At 37.8% G+C, this 14,515-nt stretch overlaps 1 protein-coding gene across 2 annotated transcripts in view; it reads right to left on the bottom strand.

Moving 5' to 3' along the window:
• Nucleotides 1–554: 554 nt before the first annotated feature.
• The window catches only part of BCLAF3 (BCLAF1 and THRAP3 family member 3), a 29,514-nt gene continuing 15,553 nt past the window's right edge, over nt 555–14,515 (bottom strand). For both annotated transcript variants that reach the window (XM_032193491.1, XM_032193483.1), the window contains exons 8-12: nt 14,125–14,243; nt 12,182–12,296; nt 6,492–6,587; nt 2,319–2,474; nt 555–849 (exon numbers count right to left, since the gene is read on the bottom strand). In XM_032193491.1, coding sequence (XP_032049382.1) covers nt 820–849; nt 2,319–2,474; nt 6,492–6,587; nt 12,182–12,296; nt 14,125–14,243 — 516 coding nt within the window. In that variant the 3' untranslated portion in view covers nt 555–819. The remainder of the gene's footprint in view (nt 850–2,318; nt 2,475–6,491; nt 6,588–12,181; nt 12,297–14,124; nt 14,244–14,515) is intronic.

Below are 14,515 nucleotides of genomic sequence, written 5' to 3'. Positions count from 1 at the left end.
TTCAGAATCCACAAAACCACCAAATCATTTATGACCAAAAAAAAAGATTAGAAAACATGTGGCTTGGTTAAGAATGTCACACACAGAAAAATATAATGGGACAGAATAACTCTGAACACAGACCAACTAATCCTCTAACAAACCCAAGCATGCTTTCAGTGCAGTTATAAGCTACTGCTACAACACATTACATACCTGCCTGCTCGTTCATTTTAATCAAATACTGAAAACTGTCTCAACATCCTAACAATTCACTAGTGTATATACACATCAGAAACCCAATAATATTATTAAATTAAAATGAAGTAATACAAAACACTTTTACGGAAACGACTGAACAGAGGTGTAAGATCTACTGCACAACCTAAAAGGTCATTACTTGGAAAATCCTGAGCTAATGTGCTATTACCAAACAATTCAGGCACTTTTTTCTCCTTTTTCTTTTATTACATAAGCAATAAACTTCCAACATATAAACTTCTGGGTATAACAACTCAAGTTCCATCTGTAACATCATGCTTAGAAGAAAAGGTATTCAATAAATAAAGACTCCCTTCAATGACTTCTTTACTTGAGGCCGGTATGCAAAAGGAACTAAAGGTACAATGTTTCATTCAAATACTGTAATTTAAAAGCAATTATTAAAACTGTAAAAAAAGTTCCGCAGCATTCCACTACTGAAAAATAAAGTTATTTTTAATCAAGAAAGTTACAGGGTTAGTTCCTTTATCCTATTGTAGGTCTTGACAAAGTTGCAAAAAATGAACAGGTGTTCCCTTTGCTGTGTTAGGTGTTTCAACTTCAGGATCAGAGCTCAGTTCAGGTTTCTGTCCCAATATTTAAATTTCCCTACAGAGAAAAGTAAAACAATCATTACCATCAAGTAGTAACAATAAAAAAAAAAAAAAAAGCAAGCTCCCAACCTTCCTGCAGGTACTGTATTATTGTATGTAACAAATTCTTTCAATTACAGATTGGAACAGCAGAACTGTAAAGACTGCAAGTGACTACACAATTATTTCAGAATGGTGAAGTAAACCATGAAGGTGTTCTGACCAGTTTAACAAATCTTAAGGACATAGTTATTATACTACACAAAATAAAGGAAATGCTAGAATCTAAGGAATATTTGGGTTTTAAACAGTTAACTTAACGAGCAATCACTATGCTATTAAGATAATGGCTGTCCTTATTCTTCAAGATTCTACCTCAACTCAACAATACTCAATTTCTTCATTGGTCAAAAATCAATATTCAGATCTTATTATGCTTCTCTAATTCAAATCGTGATCTCCAGGAGCCAGATTTTGTTAAGATTGTTTTAGTAAGTTCCAGACAAAACCTTAATATCCAATTAAAGGAACAGCATCGGAAATTAATGGGGGAAAAGCTCACTACAACAGAATTACATTATGGCACTTGATGCCCATTTTCCTGGTTTGTTATTTTTGGAAAAAAGCCCTTCTCCATCTATTTTCCACTAATTCCAATTCTGTTCACCCTTCAGAGATCAAGCTTCTTGGAGTCCATACAAATTTAAAAGCAATTCACTTGTATACTTGAGCAAGATGCAACCTGTTTAGCAGGTAGGGGGCTGTGTAGGTCACCTAATCCAATTCTCTGATGTCCGAGAAACCCCACACAACTTTGATCATACTTAAAACAAATCCTTTATTAGAACTGATCAACTGCTTGTCCTCCCATAAGCTGTAACATTTCATGCTGTTCGAAACTTCTTCTGCACCTTAACACTATCACCATCCCATGCACACCCCAAACCAGAAGGTGTAGGACAGATGTGCCTAATTGCTTCAGCTTGAGCTTAAACCATTTTACACAGACAGCACGTACTGCAGGATGCTTTATTCAGAACAGTACTCCAAGTGTGTAATTCAAAGCACATGATGAACTCTTAAGGCAACAGAACAAGAGATGAAATACAGACCTAATCAGAAAGTGTATTAATATCCTTCAAGTTAATTTAAAACTGTAGCCTGAGAGGATGTAATGTTTCTACAGAGGGCCACTTTCTCTTATCAGTAACAGATCAAGGAGAAAATACTAGAACAGAAGTAACTACAGAATCTCGGAGGCTACCTCTGATTTGCAACTATCCAAAACAGATTTCAGCAAGTTCCTATGGCATAATCATGAAGAAAATAAGTGCAAAATCAAGTTTGCCTGTGAAAGTGCAAAGAGACAACACTCCAAGAAATCCCCTCCAAGTTATTCCATGGGGATTTAAAAACTGGAGCAGATCAACTGAATATTCACATTTTCTAAAAGGACTTAGTGAAAAATAAATTAAGCCAACTCACCTTTTCTTTCCTCAAAAATCCATCTCTGAATTTATTAGTGGTAAATCCCCTTACACCAACAGAACGTAACCGCTGGTACTTAGCTTGAATATATAAACCCTTCTGTACTAAGCCTGATTTATAATGGGATTGCAAGCGACCATCTGCAAAGTTGCTCTGTAAGGATAGGGAGAAAAAAAATGCACAAAATGAGGGCACCGAAACTCAATAGTTTATATTTACAGTTATATACACATGTAAAACCTACAGTTCTGAGCAAGAATCCACATTTGCAAGTGCTGAGCCTCTATTTTCAATTTTCTGTTCTTCAGATTACTAGCTACTATGTGGATCACAGAGCTGCCACATTGTATTTACTGTTTAAAACATCTGAAACCATCTTCCTCATTGAAAATGAAAAGCATTAAAGCATTGTACAATCTATTTACTAACATCACTTGCTACTAAATTCACTGATGTTAGACTGCAGCAAGCAAACCTGTTGAGCCAAAAACAGTTATGCTAAACAGAAGTCAGTAGGGCTATTTTTCATACAGTTCTACATTATCTTATGGTCTGAACATAAATTACTCCGTGCTGTTATCACTTCCAGACTGAAATAGTGTACATCAACCTAGCATGGGAATAGGAATGAAGACCAGAGGTAACAAAAAGCTTGCAGGTGAGTGGCATTACACATACACAGAAAGAATAATATTGCAAGACCTACACTGATAGTTATAGTTATAAAAATGTTTCTGTCCTTAGGCACTCAGACCTCCAACAAAACACACTGTGAAAAACTTTAGCACAAGAAACCCCCCGTTCATCATCATTTCACTTAGTTTTCCAGTAACACAGGTCAGTTTTCAAATACAGTACTGACAGAAAAATTTCCCATATGCACTCATTCTTGAAATTTAAAAAAAAAAATTAAAGACAACCAAACAATGGTCTTTTAGATACAGAAAAGAGGAAACATTCTGGCAACATAGAATACTTGTCAGGTTTTACAAACAGCTTTGACATATAGAAGAGAAAAAGAGAGCCCTTTCTGAGCACGACACAATTACTCTGGTGAAATCTGTGTCCTTTTAACAGAGTAAGGATCACTTCAAGAAAAAAAAAATCATGTACTCTTAGGCTGTGGTAAGTTTGGTACCAGTTTTTCCACTGCTTTCCACTGTGTGGAAGATGTACAGCTAAGAAGGGACTGTACAGAACAGAGGCTCCTTTATGCACAGTTCCTGTTATTTCAAAAATCATTTCACCCACCTACTACACAGGAGCTAACTGAGAAGCTGTCCCCATCAGTTCCCCAGGGTTACTCTTAAGAGTGTTTGTGGGCAGAGGACATACTTGCAAAAGGCCACTAAATGCTAACTAGCTCCTCTGCTCAAAAGGTACCTGAGTCTCGGCACAACACAATTAGGTGCAAGTCAATTCCTTAAGTAGATAAAAGCCTACCACAGGGAGAGCCGAAGGGCATTTTTAATGCTATATTAAGCCAGTGAACGCAGTTAACATTAGAAGTTCTCGTTTCTCCCACAACTGCTGTGGTTCTCTGCTCTGACGTAGGTGGAGGCCTTAGTGGTCTGTCTCTGCATTTGTGCAGCAACAAGCGAAGGAGCAGACTGAATGGGAAAGGGAGAAAATGTACAAGATACTGAAAGTGAGATTATACACGCACTTTAGTTTCAACTCCAGTATCTGCATAAGCAGGAAGAGAAATCGAGGTATTATTAACACAGCAGAATCAGCTGTAGAGGAAGTTAACAGGCCATACATTTGGTATGTAGGTACTGCAGTCACACACAGGTCAGAGGAATATGAGGTAGTCTAAGGTGTGTGAGAAAACAGTTCACTTAGAGTCTAAAAATATGCTAGAGTGACATCTATTTTTACATTAAGACTATTTTACAAATAACGCTAATCCCAGTGCCTAAGAACTGATGGCTTCCAGCTCTGTAAGAGCAAACATACACCAACGTACTGCTGGGGTGGAGTCAATGTTCTTCATAGCAGTCTACACGGTGCTGTATTTTGGATTTGTGACTACAACAGCACTGCCACCACACCAGTGTTTTGGCTAAAAACTAAGGGAAGGGAGCTCTTGCTTGGGCACTGGCTGGGCAGTCAGTTTGTGGGAGGTGGTGAGCAGCTGTCCTTGCATCATTTCTTTATTCATCCTCTTTCCTTTCCTTAACTCTCTTCATCTCATCCCATGAGTTTCTTGCTTCTGCTCCCCCTATTCTCTTGCTCCCACCTCCAAAAGGACCAGGGAAGAGGAGAGAGAGCTACATGGTACCATGTGCTTGCTCTCCACAGCCATTAATACACCAAACCATGCAAAACAGAACAAAAGTTTAGTTCAAAAAGATAACCACGCACATACCACTTAAATGTGGCTTAGTGATTCATTTCAAAGTGTTACTACAAAAAAGACCTTTTAAGTTTTATAAGATTTGTCCAGATCTTTTATGAAACTGCTGCTCTAAAAATATTTTTGTACTATGTTAAACTCTTGAAAAACATATGGTCTTGCAAAAATAATCTAAATAAACCCCTGCTTTTGCTTATTCAGCTAGAACTCCTCCGTTTTATGTATCCGGAAGGAGCATATTTATTTGTTTTTAATAATCAGTGGAAAGCTCTTGAGTATAGAGGAATCAAATTGCCTTCCTCGAGCAGGTTTTAGCAACAGAAAGGGTTTTCCCCTCCCATGATGTTATGCGGGAGGAAACTCAATGTGAGAACTTGATGAAACTAATGTCAAATCAGCAGTGCTGTTTCCATGGCAGTGACAAAGGTAATGTACACATATGGAAACCGCAATACCAGTGAAAACACTGTTTTCCCTACAAGTTTAAAACACCATGGGACAGATCACTGGATACAGCAGTGTTCAGGTTTCGTATACACAGGCAATGACAGTTTAAGCAGGCACTTTCCTGTCTGCATAATCTCCAGCAGGATTCTTGGCTGAAGTAAATTAAGGAAGCCGTTTGTTTTCTTTATATTATGAGGCAATGTAGGTAGTTGATATAATGATACAGCAGCCAGTGCTAATGATCCATCCGCCCCCTACAAACTGGCAATACAGAGGGGATACCTATTAAGAGACTGTGATGTCCTTACATGTTAAAATAGAGATATGTCAGGCTGACATTTTAAACTTACTGGTTTCAGATTGGAAAAGTCCCTCCCCCCGAACATTACCAGAATGGAGTTAGCCCTTTCTGAGACTGTTAGCTTCACTATTTGGCAGATTGACTGGCAAAGCATACCTAAATAGGAGCACCCCAAAAACTTTTTCATAACTATTTGCTTATGTTTAGCCTGAGGAAGGGGAAAGGGAGGAACCTCCTCACCCTTCAAAGTTTCATCCAAAACACCAGCTACTCAACTTACCCAAAGCCTTATTTCAATTCCCCTATCTACAAAATCAGATCACTACTTAGTCTGTGCGGTATTTTACTCCTGTTAAATAATTAGTAGGGGTACTTGTAGAGTAGAAAATGAGTATAAGTTGTGTTTTTCTGATATAAATGCGTCTAATTCAATCCATGCATAGCAATGCCACTATCAGCAGGAGAAAGTGCTTGTTTTCTGATCCCATAATACGTTTTACAATTAAATGGTTTTAGGAAGAAACTGCATTATCACAGGAAGCAATACACCTGTTCGCCCCTTTATCATCTTGAGACCCTGAAAATAAACTTTTACTTTTTTTTTCCCCCAAAAATGAAGATACCAATATGCAGGGTTCACAGAAGACATTAGTTCCCCAGAAATCCCTATACGAAAGAGCAAATAAAATAATAGCATTAATACACGAATTGCACTGCTTTCAGAATATCTGAATTTCAGGAAACGTTTCAGGCTCCCATACATATTCAGAGAAGGACAGAAAGCTGCTCTGCTTGGTTTTGAACTTTCTAGTTGTTCTTCACTTTCTGAACTCCAAAGTTGAGAATGGGAAGTGAACTTGGCTTTCAACTGTATGGATACAATCCTGGAAAACTCATCTCTGTTGACCTTCTTACTTCCAATTAGTTCAATGGAAACAATTAGGCAATGATGCCATTATTTCCATGTCATTTAATACTTTCAAATCTGTCTTTTTACTTAACTCAGCAGGATCAAAACCTTAATTTTATTTAACAAATGCATCTGATAAAAGCTGATCTGTACCTTGAAGTGTCTTCTGATGGGTCCTGTATTTTCAAGATGTCCTCTAATGCGTCTATGAGGAAAAGTATCACTTGTTTTTGAAGAATAGTATGAATTCTAGTAGGAAAACAGACAAAGTTATTAGCTTAATGTTAAATTATGAAGGAAAACAGTCAAAACCAACAAAAGTTTCAAGATTATACTAACACACAGCAATCTTTTCAGTCTTACAGTGTTTGACACTATGACACTGTTTGAAGGCACCAGAATAGGAGAAAATGGCCTGGAGTCCAGGTTGGCTGAAGCAATGGCAGAGCCCATGGAAACCAAAGATGACACAAACCATCACGTTGGAATATCATTCTCTTGGGTCATTACCTGCTCAGATCTCTTCAATTAAGGCTCTGCACCCCTCTCCCCCCAGAACAGATGCCTCAATTTGCATGCAGCAAGTGTAGTGGAATAGCATTCATCCCTTGAGTCAGGAATAAGAATAGGATTAGTACTCTGGACATCCTTGGGTAGCATATGGACATCGTTGGTTTGCGCGTTTTACAGCAGACACATGCAATGCTACCACAGACACCACCAGAGCAACCAGACAACAAATGTGTACAACATTACATCGGTCCATAGAAGATCCTACTTTTAACTTTGCATTATAGAATAGTGTTTCAGAAAACACTTGCCTGCCACAGAAACATACTGTTTTCAAAAACAAGTGGAGCAGACAAGGGGTACTGAAATTGTTTGTGTCAACGCGCCGAACAGCTGCAGTCAAACAGCCACAGTTGCATGAAACAGAGCACGCCACCCAGCCACTGTTCTACCTGGTTATTTTGGCCCTTTTCCAGCTTTTCCCACAAGAGCTACCTTGAGAAGATCCATACAGCTAGGATATGACTCTCTCCAACCACGGTATACAATTGTAAGCGTTACATTTACATACTAACAGGTACTAATGTCATCTAATGCAGACAGACCTGAACAGCTAATGAACTCTTGGCCAAATTCAATTCTTTTTGTTCCATTTAAAAGTCCTCTTGAAGAACCACAAAAATGTTCCAGTGCTGTTATTTTGTTCCCCAAATAAATTTTATTTTTCTAAATAAACTATCATTTTATAATAAAATGCAAATGCAGGCTTTGCTGTTTATAGACTTTCTGTACTATTAACAAAATATTAAACCTTTCCGGTGGCAGAAGCTTTTTGGATGTTTTCTAACACTTTGCAATTTGGGGTGGCTAATAAATGCAACAGTGCAGTATTGCAATGCAATTCAACTCTAACAGGAATTTAAGCTATCTTTTTTTTTCCTTAAAAAAGAACATTATTGCCTACAACTCAACTATTTAGCTTCTGAAAAGCACTTTGAAGAGAAGCAACTCAGCAGGAAACAAGAAAAGAGGAAGAAAGTTTATGAAGTGAGATCAAGATAGTCAAAATGGCTTTTCAAAAAAAATTAAATACCCAGAGGAAAAAGCATGTCAGGAACTTCCCAGCTCTCTTATCAGCATCTGAAGATACTCCATGAAATCAAGTTATTTCTCCATGCACTACATAATTAAATAAGGAAGCTCCCCACTGAAGTTTACTCTTCTTTAAAGCTGAGAACTCAGCAAAATTAAAAGAGAAACCATTCAAGAACATTTCTTGTTATAGTTAAAAATAGAACTTTGGGAATTAAAGAAAGCCTGTCTTCATTAAATATGGACATCCTCACTCTACACTCCCCCCCATCCCTCCCCCAGATTCAAGCACATTCATAAAAACCCCATTAGAACTACTTGATCTACACATCTCTAGCAACCTACTGCTCAGGAGTTTCCTAAGACAGACTTAATTTTAAGAAAAAAATGCATAGTACAAGTAGGTGCTTATTCTGATCTCATATTCTTTAGCCTTTTGGTCAATAACATGCAAGGCTAGGCAGATATTTACATCTGCAAGGCAAAAGTTATTCTCAAGATTAAGCTCATCTCCCACTTATTAAATACTAACATGAGAAGCACATTCCCTTCACTGGCCTGCTGTTAAAGGTTCTGTCATACCTTGCCCTGAAAAGATATTGGTAACCAATCGAAACTGGACACTAGAAGTAGGCAATAGGAGATTTACTTGTTCAATTTGGATCCAAATATTGCCCATTTAACAAAAACCCAACAGAACCAAAATGATGTTAATATCACATTTTGATAATTTACTCTAAGTATATTTTAACAGGACTGACACAGTATCTGTCTCTACGTGAGGCAACATCCTCACATCAGATGTTGTTATCTGCTTATCAGGCTTTGAATTTAAGCAACCATCTTTTATCAGTACTGATACACACGCCTTCTTACACAACAGAGTGAAATTTCATTGTGGTTTTTCAAACAAAACCAGAAAGTCTTCGTTACTAAATTCAGACAAAAAAATTTAAATCCTGTATTACAACTTATGATGAAGTATTTTATCCTGTCAAATACTATTTTTAAACTTTTTTTTTTTTTTTAGTCTTGGCACCGTTATGTTCGTCATTGGAAGCCTGGCTCTCTGATGTACCTTCTCTCTATATATATTCACCTGTAAGCAAGAGCAACCAAGCCTGGGAGGAGTGCTGAAGGTTAGAGTTCTTCTTGTGCATTTCCTGGTACAGGTGCAACACTTCGAAATATAAGTGGTAAGAGATGCCTGCTGCATACTTTTGCATGTGTTTTCCACACCTTTACAATTTTGCTGACACAATATGCTATCACTACATCTCTTCTGCGGCATAAGACACCTTCCCACAAAAACTGGAGAGCTCTGCTTATATTGTGGAGCTCACTGAAACGATTCCTACCCACATTTCTAAGCGTAAGCAAAACCACAGTTACTTTCTTATCCAGCAACTACTATCTTAGCTCTTGCTTACATTTCAATCCCTTCCTCAGTATTTCCACAGATTTTTGCTTCCCACAGTTTATGCTCCATTTTAGGATGTTTCCTATTTCCTAAATGTGGTTGGCCCAACATCAATATTCTGATGTTGCATCAAACCATTTCTTAAATCCAACGCACTCTTCTCTGAAGGTCACTTTTTAGTCACAGTCCCTACACTTTTCAACACATATGGCACCATTCACATCTGAGCAACTCTATTCTAGTAGAAGACTGAATCTCAAACTCCAGACCTCTGTCCTCTTGTAAGAAACAGGCGTGAGTGGTCTTTACCTTCATTCATTGCTTTAAGGATGCTTTCAACTGCATTAATATTGCATTTCTGAATAAAGCAGCAGTGGACACAGCTCTGAATTTATTACAGAAACCCTGCTCAGTTCATAAGTTACACATGGCTGAAAATGTGACCGAACACTTAGAAACTACTCCAGTTCTCTACTCCCACAATAAATAGTAGAGCAGTGCTAGCACCTTACATACACAGAGGATACGCGGAGGTCAAGTTTGAGCTGCTGCCCAGCAGGATAAGCTCTGCTCCCATAGCACCCAGTCCTGAAGCACTGCTCCTTCAGGAAAGGACCCTACATTCTCATATAACGTGTCCGCACACCACAGGAAATGCCATGCTACTGAAGCTGGCTTGTTAGCTGAACTGTTTATATTGTCTCAGATATGAGAGTTCGGGTATTAGTGATCTGCTCTGCCTGGGAAAAGATGACTTTCTTTCTGCATTACTTCACATATTGAGCATCAGATGTAGCAGATAACAGGAAAACAAACAACGGGAGCAGCATACGAACTAAAAGCAAGAACAAAGAACAAAAACAGAAGAGAAGATGCAATTAGGAAGTGCCAATTAGCATACTCTGGACACATTTGCCAAATGCCTGTAACCCCTCTATGCCAGGTGGCGAGCATTGATTCATTTCACTTCTACTGGCACACGTGAATGGCAAACCAAAGTGTTTTAACTTCCCACTTTGTCTGAAAACTTACGCATGGCTGACATAATGAAGAGTCATCCCTTGCATTTTTAATACCTATGCTTTCACAGATAACGCTGTTCTGAGCGATACGCTGCACCGAGGAGTTATCCAATCTCCCCTAAGGAAGATAAGCTACCTAAGAACTGCATGTTTGCAGTTTGCTAGCAGATATCAAAATGCAGTCTTCAGAATCATCAGCAGATCTAATAGTAAGTCAGTTTTTATTTCAAACTAACAGCTAACACCCTGTAAGTGATACAGTCACTGCAAACAAAATGAGCAATCAGGATGTGTTTTGGGGGCTTCAATCTCAACGTCCCTCACTCTTTAAAATTGTTGTATTGCATTGTTTTGCGATGAAAGACACTTACACTTGCCAAGCAGCTACATTTCAGTGACAATCACTACTTTGACTAAATAAAAGCTACTTTTGGTGGACTTCAAAAGTTGTATGGTCTTCTGGAACCTTGTCCATTGGGTATTAACTATGATGTATAATAAGTTGTCATTCATTAGTTTCCTTGTTTTGTGCCCAGCAGAAAACAGGTTTTAGAGTTATACCATATAAATAAAGCTTTTCTAGTCCCACCAGTTGCCCAAATTAAACAAGCACAAGCACTCAGAAACAGCACTGCACTTGTTTACAAGGGATTTTCCAGAAGGGAAAAAATTATTACTACTGTACTTAATATAACTCCTTCCCATTTCAATATTAAAATACATTACAAAGAGAGCCTAAGAAAGAGTAAGTGCCCAAACTAGCTTTGATAAACTCAGTATCAACACGGACAAACTATGCCACTGTATAGCATTCCATCCTTAGGAATATAATTTCAGGCATTTCTGATTATTTCTGCAACATGTTCTTCATTTTTGCTTTTAGAATAAGAGCTTCCCATAACTTCTCTCATAAGGAGAAACATTGTTTTAATAATAATGCTGGACACAGTCCTGGAAAACCTGATTGAGGAGGGCTTTGGACCAGATGACCTCCAGAGGTCCCTTCCAACCTCAGTCACACTGTGATTCTGTGAATGCTACCTACACAAACCAAGGATTCAGACCTTCCCTTCCAGCTGCTGACAGCTAGTTTTGACAACTATTCCACGTTACCTCAGGTTATCTGCTCAGTAACAAGGCCTTCTAATTTGTGTTTAAGTATCATATTATGAACTAGGAGAAATGCAATATATAGAAACTTATATTGTTTGTAGCTTTATAAAAGAAGCTTGTACTGTCTCACAGTACAAATCGATCGCTTAATCAATTTCTGTAAGTCATTATGAATCTTAAGTTAGTTTGACCTGCTCCTGCTACTCAGTAAGAATTTGAGTGTTGCACACCTTACTTCCAGACTCTGAAAAAATATTTTAATTCTACTGTAGTTACACCCAATATCACCAATTTCTGACAACTTCCCTGCTAGGTTATAAAAAAAAAAAAAAAAAAAAAAAAAAACAATAGCAAAGTGGTTTTAGAGTACTACAGAGGTGTTCTAAAGCAAAAGCACCGTTTGTTATTTTTTGTTTTAAATCAGAATTTGGTCATAAGAGTGATTTTAGCTCACTTGCATTATTCTATGCTGCAGAAGTCTAAGGAAGTACTGTTGCACTATAACTGAAATTATGACTGTTTTTATTGTTGAGCAAGTCTGAAAATAAAGCCTCACTGGGAACTTAAAGACAAGAGTTCACAGATTGTTCAAGTCACATCAGCCTAAACAGTGCAGCAGAAACCGAATCATGAATAAAGATTAAAAAAAATAATGCAGAAGCTACTACTTCTATATTTAGGCTTACCAGGTGAGGTTTCCCAATAAATTTCCTGAAAGGTGGTTTAATGAACCTCATCGGTTTTTGGAAGCCATCGAGTTGAGAGTTTTGTAATTTTGAAAGACTGCAGCTTTGCTGATTCCTGATGTGCGTGAGACAGAGAGAGAAAGAGAAAGAACAATTAAAACCCCAAACCATAATATAGCAACACCTGGTAATTTAAATTACCTTATTCTAACATCTGTACCACTTAGAAGTTGTAAAGTAATGGTTTTCAAGCGATCTAAATCTAAGACACTTGAAAAATTACTAGGGCTTAGCATTAGCGTACAAGTTGCACAGTAAGCTGTATTCTCTTAGGCAATGATAATTAATGGAGATATCTGGCTTTCTCAAAAGCCTCACTATCAAATCAGGTTTCCCTGGCTCACCCAGCTACACCTGCACAGCTGGTTGTCACTGCCCTCTGCCGGTTGACCTGCTTTCTGCATTTCAGCAGTTTTGTAATGTACTATCTTTAAAAGTTGTATAAAACTCTCAATTTTGCAAAAATTCCACACCAGACAGAAGCTCTGATAAATCACTAGATGTGAACTTATGCTCATTTCATCGTCAACAAGCAGGTTTTTTGTTTTTGTTTTGTTTTGGGGGGGTGGGGATGTTTTATTTTTTACTGGGCACTTTGTTAATACAGATGTGCATAAAACCTCTAAATAAAACACATACCATGAAAAGTGATCACCAGAAATACAAATGTATAGTTCCCAAAACATACAGGAATGGTTATCACAGATGTGAAATAAATTAATAGCTGATTAAGTACTACCAGGATCTCACATGTGGACTATGAAAAAACCCTGATCTCAGGAAAATTTTCCTCCTCATCCAATTGCTGCCTTCTGCTCACAATATGCTATCCACTAGGGTTGACAGCGTAATTTTCACACTTCCCCACCCCAGGACAGCCACACTTCTTAAAGCAGCTTGAGCTTCCTTCTGTAAGTGGTGGATATGAAAGGTAGGGAAGACAGCAGCTGTGGAAATAGCAGAAGCAGCCTTCCCAGACAACTGGGCCAAACGTATACTAAAAATACAACCCCAGGCTGATAAAAGGCTATCAGCAACTGTCCAGTAATTTGGTTTATTTTCCTTTTTTTTTTTTTTTTCAAAAAAAAAAAAAAGTATAAGATACAAGAAGTGTTTCCTTTGCAGCTTTACATGTCAGTTTTCCTAAGTACACATGTATTGCTGCTATTTGCAATTTACAGACCATATTTAAAATGAACAAACAGCAATATATTAAGAGGTATCTGCAAGTCATGACTGCAGCATAGATGCATTTCATTACACTCTGGCAAATCTTCAATCAACATTTCTAGCACTAATAAGTCAAGTCAGCCAACCTCACAACATCAAAGCAAAAAAGGATGACTGAGGTTTAGCAAACACCTCTGGGCCACCCATCTTTAATAAACCTGCTGCAGGAATTCAGAGCAGGAACAAGCAATTCCAAAAATCTAATTTTAGTTCATACAATTCTCCAAGAACCACAATTTCTGACATTCCACAACATTACAAACAACTAGAGCAGCAAAACAATGCAGTCATTCTAGAATGCTTTTATGAAAAACCGAAATATCAAGAGAATGCTGTTATATACCATGTAAAGTAGCAGAAAAATAGTAAAGCATCTTCTGATTTGGTTTTTCCCCTATTCCACTCAGGTCTGCAACTTGAGCTTGCCTTTTTTTTTTCCCCCCTCCCTACTGCAACTTAACCTCTTTCAAGTCAATACCCCATTACATACTACATTTGCAATGTATATTGGTGGAATTTCAATCCAAATCAAATTCAGAAACTCAGTGGAAAGGAATCACAACAAATTTGAATGCACCTGTGGAAGCGTCAATACAATTAATGCATAAGAGAGACATGGACTTATGCAAACAGGATTGCTATTAGCTAATTACCTTGGAGCTGCACCATCTACATGAAACATTCTCTCATCTTCATTCTTCAATCTCTCTTTTCTTCTCCTTTCTATATCATGCCTTAGATCGTTTGGATCTTCTAAAACTCTCATAATGTTCTAGTTAAAAGCAAGGGTTGAAGCCAAGTTAGCTCATAATAGCTAAACATTAACTCGATTCTGTCCTTCACGGGTTGCATCCCATATATAATCTTGTTAATGCAGTACAACCATCTGGACATAAGACAGATGCACATCAACCCAAAAGATCCCAAATCCAAAACAGTAACAATAATTTGTCCCAAACAACTACCCTCTCTTGTGCCATCTGCCTTGTTACAAGCTTCCAAACAACATTAAACAGAACACTAGAATTTCAGCAAAACAAGTTC

This window comes from Aythya fuligula, chromosome 1 (genome assembly GCF_009819795.1).
Source record: "Aythya fuligula isolate bAytFul2 chromosome 1, bAytFul2.pri, whole genome shotgun sequence".
Taxonomy (NCBI): Eukaryota; Metazoa; Chordata; class Aves; order Anseriformes; family Anatidae; genus Aythya; species Aythya fuligula.
Note: the sequence above shows the minus strand (reverse complement) of the source record. Positions and strands in the feature narration are given on the sequence as shown.